We start from the raw sequence: 23,042 nt of genomic DNA, 5'->3' as shown, positions 1-23,042 counted from the left end.
AGTAAGTGAGATTTAGTTTCATAATTAACACACCTGCTGGCTCAGTTATAACAACTCAAAAGCAGGCTACATAAAAAGAAATCAACCTCATAAACATACTCAAAAACTACAAATAGATTTTGGTTTTTTACACTCAATGGAACAAAGCTTCACACCAGAACTCTTGGACCTACACAAATTCACTAAACATAAAAAGAAAGTGTCCTCAAAGATAGGAGTAAAGACCTTACACACACTTTCACGGTATTAATACTTCTGTGCAACATAATAAATAGATGTTTAAAAATTTTTTTTCAAAGCCAACTTAAAACATTTTATGTAAAATTTGCCATTTGACAACTAACTTTCACTAAAAGGCTCAAGATTACCCCATCAGCCTTACTCCACAGTGACAAAGACTTGGATATCACTGACCTAATTAATAAATCTGAGTGACAGGTTCAGTTTCCCATTGAATGTAATCAGTGCCCTGGGCTCTGCACAGTAGCCACCTTGACAACATGTAAATTAAAGCAACCAAGACCAGTCTAAATATGTGAGAAGTTGCCTTAACTTCTTTTTGCTCGCAAATGCCTCTCCCTTAAACTTCAGCGTAAGTGCTGTTCTCCTGTGGCAGATTAAAAAACCATACCCACATCCTCTTTAAAAGGAGTAGGAGAGATAGGAGGCAGTAGGCAGGAGGACAGAGCAGGTTTCAATTTTTCCTCAGCTGCTTCCAACTTCCTTACTATGCTGGCTAAGATTCTTCCAAAAACCTCACATTTAACTGTCAAGCACTCTTAATTTTGAAAGTACTGTGAGATTTTGGGGTGCCTGCATGGCTCAGGCGGTTAAGCCGCTGTCTTTGGCTCAGGTCATGATCCCAGGGTCCTGGGACTGAGTCCCGAATCCGGCTCCTTGCTCAGCAGGGAGCCTGCTTCTCTCTGGGCCTCTGCCTGCCACTCTGCCTGCTTGTGCACTCACTCACTCTCTCTCGCTCTCTCTCTCTCTCTCTCGCGCTGACAAATAAATAAATAAAATCTTTCACAAGGTACTGTGAGATTTTGATTTTTAGGTCTTCATGTGAAACGTAAAATTGATCACTGCAATGAACTTTGGTATATAATTAATAGGTATCAAGACATAAGGCAAGTTTATTTATGAATCAGTTTGCATCTAACAAAATGATAGGTGGGAAACGTTCACTTTTTCAGATTTTATAAAGGAGCTCAGAAAACCTGGTGGATAATGCAGAGATTGTTATGAAATGGTAGACACTACCATGATGTAAGTCCATTCAAACGTGTCCACAGTTAATAATAGTTTGTATAGGGGCGCCTGGCTGGCTCAGTGAACATGCAGCTTGATCTTGGGGTTGAGTACGAGCACCACGACAGGTGTAGAGATTACTTACAAAAAAACAAAACAGAACAAAAACACCTTTATAAATAAATAAATAAATAAATAAATAAATGTCTGTATAGTGGTTAAGAGCAGGGGCTCTAATTCCAATCTTTGTTGCACTGTTTGTATGACACTGGGAAAATAATTAAGCATTTTTATGCCTGAATTTTCTTATCAATAAACATTTATCACCTACATCATTCAAGGAATCATACTAAGCACTTTGGGGACTCAGATAAACATATCTTACTTTCAAAAAATTTTAAAACCTAGCTGGAGACACAAGCAATTTTGAGTAAGTAATTATAATAGAAAAGGGACGTACTGAAAGAGCACGAACCCTGGGGCAAGAGTGCCAAGACCAGGCCTCCAGCTCTACCACTCCCTTTGAGAACAAGAGCAGGTTATTTAGTTCCTTGAACCTCAATTTCGTCATGTCTAAAATGGTGAAAATACTAGTCTTTACGCCTCAGAGTGTTTCCTGACAACTAAATATGTTTATTACAAAGAGCTCATCAAAACCACAAAGAGATACCACTTCACACCCATAAGAATGACTATTACCAAACACATACATAAAAAACACCAGAAAATACCAAGTATTGCCAAAGACGTAGAGAAACTGTATACCTGCTGCACTGCTGGTGGAAATGTAAAATGTATAGGCCCTGTGGAAAACACTACGAAGGTTTCTCAAAAAATGAAACCCAGAGTTACCTTATGACCGAATGATTCCAATTCTAGACATACATCCACAAGAAGTGAAGACAGGGACTCAAACAGATCTCTGTACGGCCACGTTCACAGTAGCGTTATTCACAAGAGCCAAAAGTTGGAAATAATCCAAATGCCCACCGAGAGATGAATGGACGAACAGATATGGAATATTTACACAATGGAGTATTATTCAGCCTTACAAGAAATGAATTTCTGATACATGCTACAACATGGATGAACCTTGAAAACACTAAGTAAAATAAGCCACACACACACATACACACAATTCTGATTCCACTTCTATGAGGTCCCTAGAGGAGTCAAATTCATAGAGAGTGGAGTGGTGATTACCAAGGGCTGAGGGAAGGGGTAAATGGAGAGCTGCTGTTTAATGGGTAGAGACAGATTCAGTTTGGGATGATGAAAACATTCTGGAGACATATAGTGGTGATGGTTGTACAACAATGTGATTACTAATGCCACGGAACTATGGACTTAAAAACAGCTAAAATGGTAAATGTTGCTATGTATACTTTATATATGTATATTTTTTTAAAAAGTTTCTGCTACATAGTAAGTGATCAATGAATGTTAACTATCCTTAGTGCTTTTAAGAGAGTTCAGGAGAGAAAACTGTTTATGGCCAGTAGATCATAAATGTAGGCATGAAGGTGCCACCTGAGGTGGGATTTAATATGGATAAGATGGACAGCAGTTATAGCACTTATACATATCAGTATTTTGTGAATCAAAAATTAGATGTTAAGTGACAGGGGCTTGCAAATCCTTCTGCCAAAATTTAAAATGATAAATTGACAGCTATTGTGCTAGGCATGGGGGTTATATTGATAAAGATATAAAACCTTCTCTCAAAGAGCTCATAATCCAGTGAAGGAGTCTAAGACACAAACAGATAAGCATGGAAAATGAATATGTGCAAGGATCAAATAAAGGCTCTTTCCATCTAAATCTATTTTATTGGATAGCTTGCAGTAGCTGGTATTACACTTAAAAATCTGTAAAGAACTCTGGTTACATTTTACTTCTCACCCTTGCGCGGGAGCCATGCTCATCTTCTCTGCACCCTCCCAATTCTGGTATATGTACTGTTGAAGCAAGCACTCTGGTTAGATGATCTCCTTTTCCCTTCTAACCTATTTTTCGTTAAGTCCACCAACACACTTCTTTCCACTTATTTCTCTCTTCTACTAAAAATCCAAGTATGCCTTTCAATCTCACTTTTTAGTTTCTTCCACTCAGCAAAATCACTGAAATCACATTGAAAAACAAAACAATAAATTAAGTTACAACATATAAAACCGCTGATGAATTCAAATGGTTTTTGACCTACAAAAGCAGCGATTCCACATGGTTCCCCATTATGTAACACCAAAGTCCTTAAGATTTTTAAATCTGAATTTTATATATTTAGAAATTAAGTACAATAGCAGTAGTAAGACTTCATATTGGCAGGTAAACTGTTGATTTCCAACTTATAAATCTGAGAGCTGTTTTTTATACCTAAAGCCCAACAGCCAATCTGATCTAAAGCCAGTCAACCTTTCTGTCACTGTCAGTTACTTATTTTAAGTTTCATTGCTATTTGAAACCCACTTTGGAATCTTCACCCTGAGTTTTTAAGATTCCAAATATTGTTACTAGACAGGAGGTGATTAACATTTAATGGCCAAGTTTCACCTGAGTGACCTATCATACAACAAAATATACTACAAACAAAAAGGAGGAGACAACTGACACACAAAACATGGGTCGATCTCAAAAATACGTGGAGTGGAAGAAGGTACATATTATAGTATTCCATTTATTGGAATTCTGAAAAAGATACATCTAATCAATAGCAACAAAAACCAGATCTTGGTTGCCTAGAGAAATTGGAAAAGGGGTATATGAGAATTTTGGGGGGTGATGGAAATGTTCTCTACCTTGATCAAGGTGACAACTTCATTGGCTGGGGTATAAGTTGGTCAAAATTAAATGAAACGTACACTTAAAATGGGTGCATTTTATTTTATATAAACAGTACCTCAATAAAGATGATTTACATAAAAGAAAATGACAGTATATTTTTAATTTTAATTAAAATCTACTTTTAATTAACACGTGAAAGATGAATGCCTTTAAAAAATTAACATATTGTGGATAAAGCTGAAGTTTTCTTTGACCACCCTCTCAATCCTGGTTTTCATTCCATATCTCTCCCATCTATACCTCCTCCCACAAATAATTACTGTTATGAGATTGGAATTGGTCCTTCTGAACCTTTAAAAATATATTTACATACATACATGGTCACAGAAAATGTACAGTATTATATTGTACGTAAATGTAACTTGTATATATTTTTCTGCAGTTTGCTATTTTCACTTAGCATTATGTTTCTGAGATCTATCCATGTTATTATAAAGTTTATTTCTTTTAAATCCAATATAGTTATCTATCACATGACTATACCATATTTTATTTAACCAGGCCATTCCCCTTCTGACAGATATTTAGGTGGTTTTTGCCCTACTACATTTCACCAGTGCAGTGGTTAAGTCGTAGTTTCTGAGGTGGCCACAGGGATTACAGATTGTGGTTCCAAGGGGATGTTAACCTTAGCTATGAGGTTTCATTTTTAAAAATGAGAATGTGTTCGTGTATTATTTATATAGTTTAAGTACAGACTTTAAAGAATTTTCTGATACATAAATTATCATAAAGAATGAAACAAAATCTATAATAGGAAGCAATCATCTATTAAAATATAAGCAAAACAAAGTTAAAGGACATAATAGTATACTCATGGTTTGAAACAAAGTACTTACTGAAAATTAATGATCTGAGCACTAAACAAGTCATATAAACATTCTCCTACTCAAAGAAATTTTAATTAAAATGTTGTCATACTGGTTACCATGACATAAGCATAATTAATACATGTACCAATACCTCATTATATTTTTTGCTTTCTCCTTTTATGACTATGATGTCTTTCCCCATCCCTGAAATGACAGGAGTGGAAAAAAAGGTATTACAAATGATGGACATCTTAATATCAGAATTTTAAAATAGTAATTCACCAGTAATATACTTCAGAACAAGTTAAAAGATACAGTGAGAAGTAAAGAATACTTTTTTTTAACTAAGTAAGCTCTACCCTCATTGTGGGGTTTGAAATCATGAGCCCGAGATCAAGAGTCACATGCTCTGCCAACTAAGACAAACAGATACCCTAACAGTAATTTCTTTTAAGAGTAAATATGGAAAATGAATCATTAAAACTAAAGGACAAAATTGACATGGGGATAAGCAAAATGAGAATTTTTTTTAAACTGCATTTTAGAGTTCTGCTTTAAAATTGACTTTGAATATATATATATATACACATACATATGAAGACCAGAGAACTTATTCCAAATAAAATATTGAAGTCATAAGGTCATAGACGGAATTCAAAAATTGTCTGATATCCTTATGCTGGTTGCTATCAAGTCCCTGTAATTCATTAAGACCAACCCTGTACTTTTGAGAAGTATTTCCTACTAATACTATTTAAACTTTAAATATATCCTCTGTAAAAGCAAATTATTTCATGTTTACATTTGAAGCTAATGTATTTAAGTCAATAAAAACTGTTCAGAAGTGCTAAAAATTACTTCAATGGAAGAAGCATTAACAAACCAGAAAGCAGTAAAAGAGCATAATAACTCTGATAACTAAGTTAATTTGTATATAATTATTATAAAATATCATTCATTATATGAATCAAAGCGATTACTAAGGAAATATTTCATTTTTATAAGAGGACTAAATCACAGCCAGCTTTAAACCTACAAACTGAAGGACAGTAAGATGAACCAAATTATTAAATCAATAAGCATTACTAATTCCTGATCACCAGCGGCCCTGGAGAGAGACAAGACACCACTTGAGAAGCTATTATTAGACAAATACTGAGCGTATACTACTAAATCAGACATGGACTTGCCTTCAAGAAGCTCAGTCTACTAGGGAGAGTAATAAGTTAAGTTCAATAAAAAATACGTGGTAGGCGGAATGCTGACAAAATCGGAAAGATCAGCTCTGCCTCAATGAGTGAAGAGAGGTTTCATGGAAATGACTAAGCTGGGTCTTAAAAGACCAAGCAGGCTTTAAAAATAAAAATTAGGCAGCAGAACCTGACACAGACAGGCATAAATGTGGCACAGTACAGATGAGTAACTATTTAAGCAACTGAGGCTAGCTAAAGCATAATTCACTATTTCATGGGGTAGCGGCAAAAACAAGGATGGGAAGCCAAAAGCCCTGATGCTGGCGGTCTTGGGAGCCATTCTAAACAATGTGGATTTTGCCCCGAAGAGTTGTAAGAGTGAAAATTCACTCAGGCAGTAAAGCAGGGATGACTCCATATGGGACAAGGTTACAGATGGTTAGTACAATTACGAAAACTATTATTTCCCAGGTGGACAGCAGTAAGGAGGTACACATAACGGTATCTTCAGGTAGAACTGACGGCAATGAGGAACTAAACAGATGGCAGGAATAAAAAAGGAGCAACTAAAATAACTCCATGATTTCTGGCTTAGGTGAACAGATGATGGCTGTTCCATTAACCAGAAGAGGAAATGCTGGGGAAAGAGGATCCGTACGAGAAAGAGTTCTGAATAACACTGAGAGCCATGCAGATGCCCTGTAAGCAGCTGGACTACTGGACCAGATTGCAAGTGATATAAATTTATTATTTTACCTTTAGTTCATAACTTCCCAGCTGTCAAAATTCTATCAGCGATATTAACAAGGACAAAACTGACTTGATAATAAAGTTTGGATCTTCTCTCTGACCCTACAGACCCTTTAACTCAGGAATTAGCAGGAGAAAGAAATGACAAGAAAAAGGAGGAAGGAGCAGAAAAAAGAGATCTAGGCAAACACCTAATTTATAGAGTTAACTTCCTACCTACCTTCCTACCTAGACATTACTTCCCTATGTCCTTGCTAGGAAACAAGGAGTAAAGAGGGAAACCCATATCGAATCAGGCATACAGAGAACTATGCCACCAGAGCTATGGTTACTTGAACTAAAATCAAATGATAAGAAATCTCATCAATAACTTACTCTCCTTACTGTAATTTACTCTTACAACCCATTTTTTCAACGTTGTCTACAACAAAAGGATCTATTTACCTTTCAAGAGTAAACAATTCAACATCAGATGATACAGTGTTAGACTTACCTGTCCTTCCTTCTTCTCGAGTCCCAGTTTTTATCCTTATCTTTATTTCTTTTTCGTTTATGTGGGCTCCTACTCCGATCCTTTCTATGTCGTGAATACTCAGCATCCAAATAACTTCCACCAGACTGCCGGGAATCTACTGAAGCCGATCGTCTTTCTTCATTCCTGAAACACAGAACAGTTAGTTTTAACCAGTCTCCACCAAACACACACAGACACACTAGCTTAAAGTTGAATATTCTGTATCAGAACAATGACTGAGTCAATATAAATAGGTATAACCTTATATTCTATATGAGAGGGCAAAGAAATATAGCTCTTACGTTTTATGTCTTTTCTATCTCACTAATATATTTCTCTCTCCAAAACTGTCAAAGAGCTATGTCAACAGAAAAACTCTGGTGTAGTAATCTTGAGCAATGACAACATGGAACAATTTCAGCATTTTAATTAATTATGGTGTGCTATTATTAATGGTCTTGGAAAGGCTAAAATTTAGTTAAATAATTATAATGTAACAGATTAAAAAGAGAGTATTTTCACCAGTAAACATCATGACATACTTTTCAGCATCATCCTCTGCTCTTTGCTCTTCTTGCCAATGACTACTGAGTTCTTCCATGTGCACATTTATGACATCCCGAATCACCTTAGGGGAAAGAAGCACCCAATTTCAGATAAGAAAGATTTTTCAAAAAATTATATAAAGCTAGAAAAATCACTGTTAACAATCAGAATGGACTATGGGACATGAGTTTAGAGAACATAAAAAAGTCAATGGTCAAATTGGAATATGAATGGTAGATGAAAGTACTGTAATTATTGATAAACTCGCTAGTTGACCACTATATTATGATTATGTTAGGAAAACTATCCCTGTTCTTAAGAAGTATATACTAGGGACGCCTGGGTGGCTCAGTGGGTTAAAGCCTCTGCTTTCAGCTCAGGTCATGATCCCAGGGCCCTGGGATCAAGCCCCGCATCAGGCTCTCTGCTCAGTAGGAAGCCTGCTTTCCACAACCCCCCTCGCCTGCCTCTCTGCCTACCAGTGATCTCTGTCAAATAAATAAACAAAACCTTAAAAAAAAAAAAAAAAAAAAAAAGAAGTACATACTAAGTATTTAGCAACAAAAAGATCATGGGGTAACTTCCTCTCAAATAGTTTAGGAAAAGAATAATGTACAGTTAGAGATCAAAAGAGAAAAACATACAGACAGAGTACAAATGACAAGCAAATGGGACAAAATGTTAACAACAGGTGATCTGGGTAAAGGATATTCAGGAGTTTTTTATACTATTTTTAGTTTTGCAACTTATTTGTATATTTGAGATTATTTACAATTAAAATTTTTTTTAATTTTTTTTAAAGATTTTATTTATTTATTTGACAGAGAGAGATCACAAGTAGGCAAAGAGGCAGGCAGAGAGAGAGAGAGAGAGAGGGAAGCAGGCTCGCCGCTGAGCAGAGAGCCTGATGCGGGACTCGATCCCAGGACCCTGAGATCATGACCCGAGCCGAAGGCAGCGGCTTAACCCACTGAGCCACCCAGGCACCCTAAAATTTTTTTAAATTTTATAATTAAGTCAAGATGACTGACATAAAACATCTCAGTCACTTCATAGATACTTTCCTAACAGACTATATAAACCCCTAACTTCTCAGAACAACTTGGAAGTTTTTTCTTTCCTATTTATCCATGCTAACAACAAGCATAGGGCTGGTCACCTGGGAGCACAGATGAAACTAAAATAGCTTACACTTCCGTCATGCCTACTGAGGAAGTGTTTTAAGAAGGTACGGGGTGGGGGGCACCTGGGTGGCTCAGTGGGTTAAAGCATCTGCCTTTAGCTCAGGTCGTGATCCCAGGGTCCTGGGATCGAGCCCCACATCGGGCTCTCTGCTCTGCAGGGAGCCTGCTTCCCCCTCTCCCTCTGCCTGCTTCTCTGCCTACTTGTGCTCTATCAATTAAATAAATAAAATCTTTAAAAAAAAAAAAAAAAAAGAAGGTACCGGGGAGGGGCACCTGCGTGGCTCAGTGGGTTAAAGCCTCTGCCTTCGGCTCAGGTCATGATCCCAGGGTCCTGGGATCTAGCCCCGCGCGTCCGGCTCTCTGCTCGGCAGGGAGCATGCTTCCTCCTCTCTCTCTGCCTGCCTCTCTGCCTACTTGTGATCTCTGTCTGTCAAATGAATAAATAAAATCTTTAAAAAAAAAAAAAAAAAAAAAAAAGGGAGGGGACACCTAGGTAGCTCAGTCAGTTAAACATCTGCCTTCAGTCAGGTCATGATCCCAGGATCCTGGGATTGAGTCCTGCATCAGGGTCCCTGCTCAGTGGGGAGTTGGCTTCTCCTTCTACCCCTTCCTCACCCCCAGCCCCGGTCGTGATCTCTCGCAAATAGATAAACAGACAGACAGAAGGTACAAGGGACAAGGGGCAATCTCAAAGACACACACTATATAGTCACTATGTAGTGACTGAGTTTCTCCCCACTTTAAAGAAACTTTCAATGGCTCCCAAAGTAAAATGGAACAATGTCCAAAATCCTTAATAGAGCCTCTGAAGCCTTTCGTGATTTTACTACATCACATAATTGAAACCAGCCTTATCTCTTACTGCATAGTTCAGAAACCCTAAGCTCTAGGCACCTTGGATTACTGATGGGTCTCTGGAAAACTGCTGCTCTTTTATATGTTTTTAGGAACATTAGTCCTTTGACCTGGAATATCCTTACCCACGAGTTCCCCTCCTCTACTGTACTCTCTTGTGAAAATCTAAGACATGTAACATGAGTCAAACACACACACCTACATTCCCACTCCCAGCTCTAACACTTCCAGAGTAGCCCAACATGACTCCAGACTAGTAGTAGCTTTACATGAGCTCCACGAGGCCTGAATGTTACTGGATAGTTTCCAGGTTCACCACACAGGAAAGAGCCTATGAACAGACATGCTTTACCATTCCTGCTTCTCCCTTTCCTTCCACTGCTATCTTCTCTATAAAGCTGGTATACCAGCTTATTTTCAGAAAACATATTAAAGATGGTATACCAATCTTATATTTTAAAAGAAGAATCGCTATTTTCTCCCACATACTTTGATCTCACTTTATCACTTAATGCAATCTGTATTTTGAAAGAAGTTTCACTTGTTAAATTACACTAAGCTCCTGCTGGGTGGGGGCTGTGTGCCATTTATCTTTACCTACCCAACAGCAGTGTTATGCATACGGAGTACAGGCAGCAATAATTTTTTTTCTAAATTCTAACAAAGTTTAGGTTCTAATCCAAAGCAAACAAAAATTTTAGATGGTATGAATGAAACTAGAAAGAGGTAAAATGTTGACAAAGCCATGACCAGAAATATGATAAATCACTGAAAGATTTGTAAACACTGAAGTTTTTACAGATGAAAGGTATTTCGCATCTGCTTCCTAAATTATCAGTGTGGAGGAAGAAGAGAATGGGAGGTAGTGAGTGAGAATATAAATAAAATGACAAGGTCATCTGTTGATAATTGTTGAGGCTGAGTGACAGGGACAAAAGGGTTCATAAGACTACTCCAGTCACTTTAGTATATGTTTGAATATTTGCATAATAAAAAGTTAATATACAATTGTGAAGAACACTAGTAACAACATTTACACTTGATTACAAGGTAATGAGCCTGGAGAAGAAACACTGATGAACCACCAAGTACTTGAGGGACTATAAGAATACTTAGGCAGTATGACATGGTCCCAGACCTCCACTGGAAGAGATAAGCCTAGAACATGTATTTTAATTGTAAAATGAACAGCAGAAGATTTAAATACCAAGCTATGTGGTACCGAGAACATAACAGCAATCAACCAGGGAAGGAGCACCTCATGGTGACAGTGGACCTTAAACTTATTGAGATTTAAAAGAGCAACAACAAAGAACATTTCAGGTGAGCAAACAACTTGTTATCCTGACACAAAGATAGGAGTAAATGTGTGTAATCAGATATAGTTTAAGAGACACTCTTGACTAGTGCAAAAGAAAATATTCAGTAAAATGAGGCCAGATTATGGACAGTCTTAGAAATCATAGAGAGAAGTAAGAAATAATGTGGTTAAGAATTTAGAGATCCAATGAAGAAATTATTTGTAGTGTGGGTAAAGTAAGTCATGTACCAAAAAATTCACCAGCTCTATCCACTAAAGGAACTCTGAAAATAAGTCTAGATATATATCAAGAAATTAAAGTATAAATAATTTATACCAAACGTTTTTTAAGCCCAAATACTTAACAGAGTACACAAAAGCATGCTAAAATTTCTGTAAGGAAAAGAGAAAGGCTATTTGTTGACCAATTTCTGTGTCCACATGCATTCTCAATCAATTCGTGTAACAACCCTACAAAGTCTACATAAAATGTTTAAAATGAAAAATATTGACACTTAAAATGTTCAAATAAGCTGTTCAAGCCAAACAGCCAATGATAAACAGCAGGATCAAAACTCTAACACAGGTCTAAGGCCAAAATCTATTCTTTTATCGTGACATAATGCTCTCAAAAGCTGGTATTTTTTTTAAGATTGTACAGACTCTTCACATAAGATTGTTGAACCCTGAAAAGCCTTTGCCTGGTACAGTGGATCTGAAAGGAATGGAGCAAATACAAATCAGGTGTGGCCGCCTTGAAGATACCTTCTTTCAGATAACCTCTAAGGAACTGTGGAAACCCACAGAGCAGAATTACATAACTAAGGGAAATTTCTGTTCTCAACAAAGCTCTAAAAGAATATATAAAACTTACCTCCGTATATGATTTCTTGGTTATGTGAACATTCTTAGCTCTATAGGACTGGCGTCTTCTTTTATAATCTCTCACTTCTGCCAGGATTTCAAGGTAAGATTTTGGACTTTTTCGACTATTATCTAATAAAAGAATAAAATAAATTACATCCTCGGAAGCTTTTAAATTCTTATGAATTAGCAGGAAGAAAGACCACAATAATCTCATATTTCAACATGTTTCCATGCATCCAAAAACATCCTAAAAAGTTTCATATTATAGAAATAGGCTGTTTTATATCATTCCTTTTCTCTAGCCATTAGTTGCAGCTAAGACTATTAAAGTACAAAGATTAAAGGACAAGCACAGCTGTAACAATTTTATAGAAGGAAGGTATGCTTAATGTAAAAGTCAGAGAGCAAAATTTCACGCACTGAGTAAACATCTTAACATCTATGTGAATATCAGATAATGCAAAACCATTCTATTTCTATTCAAAGTGGTCTGACAACTAAATCTTAGTAATACACAAAGAATGAAATGACAATTAAGAAATATAACATGGTATTCATCTCAAACCTTGATTGACTTTGGCAGCCAAGTCTACAAAGAGATCACTGTCATTTTCAATAATCTGTGAATCAGAGCGCTTTTTCTTCGTCTCCTCCACTACAAAATCATACAGGGCAAGACGATCAGCTTGGGTCAGATCACAAACACACCGTTTGTGATTCAGAGGAACTTCAACAGGTAATGAAGAATAAATCCCTAAAGTAAAAATAAAACCACAAGAATAAACAATACATGAAGCATAAATACGTTATGGACTTAAAATCCACTCCTTATCTTTAAACATGCTCTGTAATAATGCAACATTAACACAACTGTTTTCATAGTAATCCCTTAATATATAAGATATCCATCTATGTGATAAATGGTAAACAGTGACTTTATCCTCAATGCTATATCCACAGAGAAGATGTATGTGGATTCTTTGCTATTCTCTTCAACAATGTTAGGACAGATCCCATGAAGGCAGGCAGTAATAACCATGAGATAATTTGCTCATAAAACTTCCTGGGTAACAATTTTTAGAAGGTTACCAATATTATAAAAGTAGATATTAACTTTCTTTCTGTTTAAATGCTTTTCCCCATAAAAGGTGGGAGAAAAAAATGTAGTACACATTGTAGTCCTTCTGAAAATAAATTATGGAAGTATGAAAAATGTGTAAAAAATGTCTTTTTATATGAGGCATCATGTTAGGTGCTCCATAGTCAAAATATATCCCAACTGTACAATGATTCAGAGTTAGGGACCAAAACACAATTACTTAAGTAGCAGAAATCCCAAACTTCCCCAGACCAGAGAATGACAGATTAAACTAAAACCAAACTTCTAATTTTCTGAAGAAGCATACTGGCATAACCAAATTCATTTTAAAAAGTTAACAGGAGTGCCCCCCCCAATAGTCACAGAACTTTCTAAAATCTGTTCATTAATGAAAGAAAGTAAATACAATACCTTGATATGATGTATTAAACATTGAAGAAAATTTTTGTTTTGAGATTCAAATTTTCTCAAAGAAATAAAAAAATTATAACTGTAAATAAAGCAATTGTTTTAAAACAATTCTTTCTAGCCTTCATTATTCACTGATGAAAACAATGAACAGGAGCTACTAATGTTTCCTAAGTTACCCTAAAGTAATAACTCTGGTTCATAGAACAAGGTAAGATCAGTAGCTCTTCCCAGTACTTTTATTTGATAAAGCCTAACCTCATTGACTTCCTAAGTAAAGAGGCAAAAGAAAAATTAAAATAAGAGCAAACTATGAACTAAGAACTACAACACACAAAAAAGAGGTGACTTTACATTTGTCTACAAATTAAGAGGAGTGCTACATTGAATATGAGTTTGTGAATAGCCATGGATAACAATACATGGTCATTTGTATTAGTCAAAGGGTTCTGAATTAGTGGAGAAGGGTTTCCTTTCAAGTCGATCAATTTCACTCTAATTCTGGTAGACACTTGGAAAAGCCTTTTTATGCAGGTAAGTGTTAAAACATTTAACTTTGTACTATAAAAATGACTTAGCTTTGATAAGCCTAATTCCTTTGAATATAAGCTATAAAAAGCTGGGAGGAAAAAATACAAAGATTGGAAAATACTGATATATTATAAACAAGCTCCACATAAACCTTTGCCTGTTACTTTTAGACAAAGAAATATAATTTCCTCCTTAAAATATTCTGGAGTCGTCTTTATTCATCTGAAATTTCTGTATGGTGAAGACTGATACTTAAATTCCTTGAAATTCAACTAAAATTCCAAAGATTATAATATTGTGACAGTGGTTAAGATAAAGTTTAGAAATTTGAGTGATACTTTTAAAAGGATATCATTTGCAAAAAGGATACTGCATATCTTTAAATAAGGAGTATATTCAGGTTCCTAATTCCTCTTTATACTCACCCCAATTACTGAAAAAGAAAAAGTACAGGAAAAGTTAAACAACAAACTGCATTCAAATCATTGAGAACATATAGATATTTCTGACCAAAAAAAAAAAAAAGGAAAACACAAATAAGCTTACATTTCCATTAAAAAGTAAATTTTCAAATATAAGCTTCTACATGATTTAGAAGTACATCTGAATGTGCTGTAACCATATTAAATTCTATGATCCTCTATTTTTTTTATAGTAGCTTTTTAAAAATTGTGGTAAATACACATTACATACAGCTTAGTGGCATTAAATACATTACACTGTTTTGCAACCATGACCTCTACCCATCTCCAGAACTTTTTCATCACCCGAACTGAAACTCTAATCTAGCTTTTTAGTAACTCTAATTCTTGTTTTAGTCACCTTTGCCACGACAGAGCATCTTAAACATAGACATATAATATTAAATACTCATAAAAAGTACTGGTTTCAAAGCTACAAATTCAGAATTTTACAGAGAATTCATACAGAGTCAATTTCCAAATATCACAGAAAAATAAATTAAGGCCCACAGAAGTAAAATGACTTGCCCAAGTCTCACAAGTGGTAGGAACAGATTAGGCCTAATCAGTTACTTGGGTCTCTTGAGGGTTCTTTTAGTATAATGCACTGATCTTCAAATCATGGCCATGATTCAAATATATGTAATGAAACTGAAGTACAGCAAATAATAATGAAGGAAAAAGATAAACCACTAAATATAAAATGAGTGTTTATGATTAAAATTAGCATCCTGGTTATAAAATTAACAAAGGTAATTATATCTGAAAATAAGTAAGACCTAATGGTTGTTTCAAGCTTTCACAAAGGTAAATGAACTGAGAATTCTATACACTGGTGGAGACCTAGTATGAATGATAAATGGAAACATAAATATAACTCATCAAAAAATGTATAATTTCATATGTGACAAACAAAATATTAATTAAATGGGAAAATGTAAAATTGCTCGTATTAGTCATTCTTCCTTCAAAGTAAATAAATTAGCAAGATATTAGGAGATTCTTGTTCTTGGCTATTAGATTTTAAAATCTCTTAACACACAAGTGGGCCACAAAAATAAGGTCTATTGAGAATCAGTAGAACTCTATACAATATGAAAAAAAGTTTTAAAAAGAGGATCATATCATATAACAAAATTCTTAAGTTAAATCTTAATTTAAGAGAGTGCCAAAACAAAAGTTCCTCTTAACTTTCTACTGAAGGAACTACTTATTCAAAGTAATTCTTCGCTTTTGTAATGAACTAAACTCAAGGTCCAAATCTACCTTATTACTTAGTCATATAAATAAAAAATTTTGAGAACTTTCTCTAAATTACACACATACATAAAATTCTCAACCATTTCATTATCTTAAAAAACACTTTCTGTACATTAATGTGCTTAGAATTAAATTGCTGACACATAAGCAGCCAATTATTAGAACCCGGGCTAGTTTAGCATTCATTATTTCCATTACCCTAAACAACACTACAAGATAGTTTCATACCAGAGACAAGGAAACAAAACCTCAAAAAAGCTGTCATTTGTACCAGGCCAAGAAACTAGTTTCTTTAAAGTAGGCTTACACAAACCAGAATAAACAAAGAACAGTGCTAATAATAGCAAGCAGTCAGTAGGTACAGATTTAAAGTTTGTGGTTTCTTCTACTTAATTATAACAGACATAATAAATAACGAATATATTTGAGCAGTGATTCCTAGTCCACAAATTTCACTTAAATGCAATTTCTATCAGAAAACAGAATAACTCAGTTCAGAGTATGTACCAAATCTAAAACTTGGTTCTCAATCCAGCGCGGCCATTAGCAAGCCTTGCTATCATCTAGCAAAGGAGTGTTAATCTATTTCTTCACCTAATAGGAGGGGGAAGTAGTTGTCCAGCCTATGTAAGTGTGTTATGAAAGAGAAATGAATACATGAAATAACTATAAAGAATCTCTTTTTAAAAAACTAAAGTATTGATAGTCTTCAGAATAAACACATAAGAACCTCATTATGACTCTCAGACAGGGTGTGTTTCCTCAACAAAGACACTGGATTAGATGATCTCCCAGTTCTCTTTCAACTCCAAAATACATCTAGTAAATCTATCTAACTAGTTAGGTCAAAAAAGGCCTTGAACTATTAGCCCCTCCAAAAAACAACAGCAAAAATCTTCTACATTTTTACTGGCTCATTAACTAAACAGGAGTAGGGGGCAGAATCAATAATAGGAGCCCAAAAAAGGACTGACTGATCACAGCTCAGTAATCTTTTCAAATAAGAGCCAAATGTCTCCCTCAAAGAAAGGAAAACAACAACAACAACCCAGAATTTAGCACAAAGTACATAAAAATGGGACCTTTAAAACAGGAAATAGAGGAAAGATTATTCTGTCTGTGGTATGGAACCACTATAATGTACACCAAAGGTAAGAGAGCTCCTCCTGAAGCCACAGTACAACTTAGGAAAAAGATGAAGTCCAGATACTGGTTTAGAACAATGGGTAAAGACTGAATTTCAACAAGGGAGAAACAAATCCTAACTCTGGACTAATTTAATGAATAGAATTCAGCTAGAAAGAATAATGAGAGGGGGGAAAAAAAGGTAAGATGTCCAGAGAAAGCTACCTTCAGAAGGTTCAAGGACAACTCAGAAATCCTTGTAAGAAAAGCAAAGTCATGCTTTGGCTACATGTTATCCCCAGGTTCAGAAATCTATTAACCCTATTTACTCATCTATTAAATCTATTAACTCTATTAGTTAATAAATCTATTAACGCTATTAACATTCCAATGGATTGTTTTTTCTTTTCATTTCCTAAAAGCTCATACTTAAAAATTCTAACTTGTTCTCTGCTGAAGTTAAGTCCCAGGCAGAAACTCTTCACCCAGCTCCAAAGCTGTGTATGAAGGGATCCACAAAGTTTCTGACACTCTATGTAAAACTTTGTGTTTGGGCTTTATCTGAAGGGCCAGCTAGGAAGATGGCTCTCTTTTAGCATAAGCCTGTCCTTTAACACTGCATTTCAACATTCTTACATTTAACAAGGGACTAATTCTCAAGAGAGAGAGCAAATCACAGGGTAAGACACTCTCAATGCAATTTAGTTACCTAATAATCATAATAAAAATTATCTACAAGGTAATCTCACCTATCAGGAGATTCCAAAGCATGAATCCCTAGCTAAGACACTAGCTAAAGCTGCTCAAATACTCTGCTGTATTTGAGCAGAAAATATCTACCAAATGAAGCTGACACTAAACACACTGATCTCATATTAAATATAAAATGTAACTTTCCCCATGCAACTGTTTCCACAAGATTTTTCTTAAAAATGAGTAACATTTGCTTATGCGACAAAAATAGTTCAAATCATCAATTAGCTCAAACTACGATGCCACTTACTTTGATTATAACCATCACCATCTTTTCCAACTGCAGTTCTAGCTTGTTTAATTATCTGGAATTGTGAGTCCTTATCTGTCAAAAAAGCACCCATAAACACAATATGAATCATCAGTGTCCACAATCATATGATTAACTTGTTTCCAATCCAAGCTCTTTGGGCACACTGACAAATCTCCAGAATCTGAAAAGTGAAGAAACTTACACTGCTACCTAGGTAATCTGAATGCAGAATTTTTTCAGATCTAGCTAGAACCCAAGTAACTAGATTTCAGGCAGTCTAGAAAACATTACCATCAGGCATACTGCAGTAGTTGCTGCAAATTTTAGCAACCAGTAACAGCTACCATTTTTTGAATCCTGCTTAGTGTCAGGAACTATTCTAAGCATTTTACGTATACTACAACACTTAATCAGCGCAAAGGTGCATTATCATCATCCCGTTTCATGGAGAAATTCAGGCAACAAAAAGGTGTAATTACTTGCTAAAAGTCACAAATTTAGTAGTGATAAAACCAGGAGTTGAATCAGGGCATTCGATTCTAGAGTCTGGAATTTTAACCTCTGCATATGCTGTGAACACTTGGAACACATTTCCAGCCTCAGTTTGCAAACTGTGTTGTACGGCCAGATTTCTGTTATATCCAAGCAGGAAGGTATCTTGTCTTACTGCACAAAGCTTTGAAGGGCTTTTACTGCCTATTAATATAAGCCTGGTCTCTAAATTCCAGATTAAGCAAACTAGTTTCACTATACATTAATTAATCTTACATTCTCTTAAAGTATGAAATGTCTTTCTTAATCACAAGCATACTTATAAAGAGTCCATTCTTCTGATAATTCAAAAATGAAATATCAATGCTTATACTATCTTTAATATAATCTATTAAATACTTACTCAAAGTAATTGAAGGTATCTTCACATTCTCATAGAAAAAATCAGAATTATACATTTGATCCTAAACAGTAAAAACAAAGAAGTTAGTATTTGTAACCAATAACTGCCTATTTTAAGATTTGACATGAACAAACAAGAGAGTACTATCATTTCAGTATTTCTTACAAAAATCAGCAGTTAGGCAAATACCATTCTACCCCACAAATGACTAGTATTTATGTCAGAAAACTTCACACTACACCCACCAAATCATCTGAATTTATCCATGCATGAATTACATGACATATACATAATAAATATATGGTACCTCTTCTTCTTTGGTATAGCCCAGTTTCCTCAATCTACAAGACACCATGTGCTTTGCTAAAGATGATTTAGGCATGTGATGATTGGAATCATAGGGACATATCACAACTTCATCCTATAAAAAAGAAAGAGAAGCAAAGAAACATTTTTTTAAAGACTTATTTATTGGAGAGAAAGAGAGAGAGAGAGAGAAAGACAGCACGTGTGTGGGGCAGAGGGAGAGAATCTCAAGGGAACTCCCTGCTGAGCACTGAACCCAGGTGGGGCTGGATCCCACGACCCATGAGATCCTGACCTGAAGCGAAACCAAGAGTCAGACACTTAACCAACTGAGCCACCCAGGCACCCCACGGGAATACAATATTCAAATGATTAAATCATTAAATGTTTACTACTTGATCAAGTAGTACTATCCATTTATCTCCTCTTCTGGAGGCCTCTTTCCCAACCCCGGTGTTATGTATGTGCATTTTTAAAAAAACAAAAAAACAAAAAATTTCCCTCAATCTCTCTCTCCTTTATAGCCCCCTCTCCATCTCTCCAAAGCCCAACTTTAAAAGATTTGTTTACAAACTACCAGTCAGTAGGTCACTAACAATCTTCTTGCTAAAGAAGATGTGTCAAAGCACATGTCAGACTCTTTAAAAATATTTGAACTCTTTGAAGGTCACAATCCAATTGCCCATTTCTGTCATCCAGATACAGTCTTCATGTTCTACCTCTCTAGTTCTTCTACTTGGTCTTCTCTAAAGATGTCTCCCTTGTTCTACCTGTACCCCTTTAAATGTTGGTGTTTCACGTTAAGTCAAACCAGTGACCTTTTGCCATTTGATATACACTTACTGGAAAATCTCCTGGCTTTAATTTTCACTATAGAGTAATGGCTCCCAAAATCTAGATTTTTAGGCCTTGTTTCTCTTTTAAGTATCTTATGCTAAAAACACTAACAATTCAATATAACAAAAATAAATTCATTATATTCCTGGTCTCCTGACCCCAAACCCATTCCTCTTATGTCTCCCAGTTTCCTCATGCAGAAAACCATCTCCTCTTCCTCGTCATTGACATCTAATCAATACCCAGCCCTATTCACCCCTAAGTAACTCTGAAATCCCTCCACAAATCCATCCTCACTGTTACTTCCCCAATTCAGGACATGAACATCATCGTTCTGGATTACAACAGCCATTGCCTAACTGCTCTGCTTCCAGACCTGTGGCTACTCTGAATCCCAGGTCTGCCACTTATTGTATGAACCTGGTCAAGGTATTTTACCTTTCTTTGCCTAAGCTTCCTCATTTATAAAATGGGAAAAACTTTTCTTTTCTCACAGAGCTGTTGTGAAGATTAAATAAATTATACATGGGTTTATACATTTAGAGCAATCAAACAGGGCCTGGTACATAGCAAGTGTTCCAATGTAAGCAATTACTAGTTTATTAAAAGGCAAATATGATATCGTCTGGCTTAAGATACTTCCATGCTTCCCCACTGCCCTCATTTAAACAACAACAAAAACCCAGATTCTTTAATACGGCTGACACAAGGACCTTTAAGATCTGGATCCTTCCCACCATCATCATTCTCTACAGTCTATGCTTAGCTATCCTTAACCACCTTGGGTTTCCTGATCTGGTCACACCCTTTTCTCTGGACTTCCCTACCACTGATGCTTCCTCTGTGCTTCCCTAGCTAATTCAGCACACTTTAATCAGCTTAGAATTCACTTTATCCAGGAAACCTCTACTGTCCTACCACAGCCTATAATCCCTTCATAGACTTTATCACATTGTAATGTAGGCTGATTTCTCTAGGTTTCCCCTCACTATGACCACACAGTTAGCTCTACGATAGAACCTGTGACTGCTCTTCGCTAAACTTCAGAATTAAAACCCTCTAGCAGAGGGGCGCCTGGGTGGCTGAGTGGGTTAAGGCCTCTGCCTTCGGCTCGGGTCGTGGTCTCGGGGTCCTGGGATTGGGCCCCGCATTGGGCTCTCTGCTCAGCGGGGATCCTGCTTCCCCTTCTCTCTCTGCCTGCCTCTCTGCCTACGTGTGTTCTCTGTCAAAATAAATAAATAAACTTTAAAAAAAACAAAAAAGCCTCCAGCAGAAAAGTGAGGCTTCGTTAACTATGCAGACTGCACCTATTCCAGGAACGATGGATGTCACCTACCAGGATTTTTAAACTAGTCACTCTCTTGAATCTCAGACGTTAGTTCTGTAGCATTTTACACTCAGAGTTATTTGTCATAATTTTGGAATTTTACAAAGATGTTTTAGAGAAGCAGCCTAGCAATTAAACACAGAGATTCTCAGGAGCCAGATGCCTGGGTTCAAAATCCCAATTGCTATTTACTAGCAGTGTGTCCTTGGACAAATTACCACCTCTCTGGGTTTGTTTTCTCATCTGTAAAATGTGGCTAACAGTACTCACAGGGTAATTGTAACTATTAAACGAAGTAACTAAGATATAGTAAGTGGCATAAGCAAAGTGCTATTTAAGTGTTAATCCAAGAAATTTCAGGTTATTATGATGCTGAGTAAACAGTGTTAAGTAAGAGCATGGAAGGCCCCACTCAACGGAATTCATAGCTTCAAACATCACTCTAAACAAATTTTTAAAATTTCCACGACGCCTTTAATACAATAAATGTGAATTGTCTGTGTATAAGTCAAACACGCCTTAGGTGTCTTTACGGAATCAGTCATGTAATTTAAACCTGGGAGAAAGTATTACAGAGTGATGAACCCAGAAAGAGCATTAGAGATCATGAATTATCCCAAACTGAAGCGTTGCTTCTCCTCCCACCCCAAACACAAACAAACAAACAATCAGGATTGTTCATTTTTATACACCTACCTACATTTTTTAAGGCAATTCTAATGTTCAAAAGAGTTGTTAGTCACCATCTCTTAGTGATACCCTCTAATAATCCTAGGATCGAAGCTGCCCCATCAGAAGTGCAGAATTTTAGGGGCGCCTGGGTGGCTCAGTGGGTTAAAGCCTCTGCCTTCGGCTCAGGTCATGATCCCAGGGTCCTGGGATCGAGCCCCGCATCGGGCTCTCTGCTCAGCAGGGAGCCTGCTTCCTCCCCTCTCTCTCTCTGCCTGCCTCTCTGCCTACTTGTGATCTATGTCTGTCAAATAAAGAAATAAAATCTTTAAAAAAAAAAAAAAAAAAAAAAAAAAAAAAAAAAAAAAAGAAGTGCAGAATTTTAAGGCAGAAAAGGGGGAAGTGAACTCCCAAGCTCTCCCGACACCAAATCTGGAGCAACTGCGCCATCCATGTGACACATGACAAAGCAAACGGGCAACGCCTCCGCTAGCGGCACTCTGAGGCCGATTCCCGTATTTTCTAGATAAACCCTAGACCTGCCATCCCTCCTCACCCAGCGCATTTTCACCCTCTTCTTGAACCGAAATTCCGCAGGAGCGCCGCACGGGCGACCGGCGCAGAGCGCTCTGAAGGCGCCCACGCGCCCCACCCGAGGCCCGCAGGCGTCAAGGGCGCTCCAGGCCCGGTCCCGGGCGCCCACCACGGCTCTGCAGACCGGAGGGGGCTCCCACGCGGATTCCTCCTCCCAACAGGACACCGCACGCTGAGGGCCCCCAAAAGGACCCGGGACGCAAGCCCCCCTCACCTCTGCCGCCTCCTCCCCAGGGTCCAGCCGATCCAGGCTCCAGCCCAGGGACGCCGTCACCTCCTCCAGCCTCCGGCAGCAGCTCTCCACGAACTCGCTAAGCTCCTGCTGTAGCCGCCGCCGCTCCTCCACTGGAGGCGGCTCGCCCTCCATGGTCGCGCCCGACCCGCCAGAAGGAAGCAGTCGAACTGCCGGCGCCG

The 23,042-nt window shown here is 36.9% G+C and overlaps 1 protein-coding gene across 2 annotated transcripts; it reads right to left on the bottom strand.

The window, feature by feature from the left end:
* Positions 1-3,910: 3,910 nt before the first annotated feature.
* Positions 3,911-23,041, bottom strand: SNRNP48 (small nuclear ribonucleoprotein U11/U12 subunit 48). Of its 2 annotated transcripts, none has more exons than XM_080806641.1 (9): positions 22,843-23,041; positions 19,203-19,316; positions 18,896-18,956; positions 17,998-18,072; positions 12,676-12,864; positions 12,118-12,239; positions 7,901-7,986; positions 7,338-7,502; positions 3,911-5,105 (listed from the first exon to the last, which is right to left on the bottom strand). In XM_080806641.1, exons 1-9 carry the CDS (start codon positions 22,993-22,995, stop codon positions 5,057-5,059), a joined length of 1,014 nt encoding a protein of 337 aa, XP_080662767.1. In that variant the 5' UTR covers positions 22,996-23,041; the 3' UTR covers positions 3,911-5,056. The 2 variants fall into 2 exon arrangements, with proteins under 2 accessions (XP_080662767.1, XP_080662766.1); XM_080806640.1 differs by having other exon boundaries at positions 4,111-5,105; positions 17,986-18,072.
* Between the last annotated feature and the right edge of the window lies 1 nt (position 23,042).

This window comes from Martes martes, assembly GCF_963455335.1.
Source record: "Martes martes genome assembly, chromosome: 6".
NCBI lineage: Eukaryota > Metazoa > Chordata > Mammalia > Carnivora > Mustelidae > Martes > Martes martes.
The sequence above is the reverse complement of the archived record's forward strand: the minus strand, read 5'-3'. Positions and strand labels throughout refer to the sequence as shown.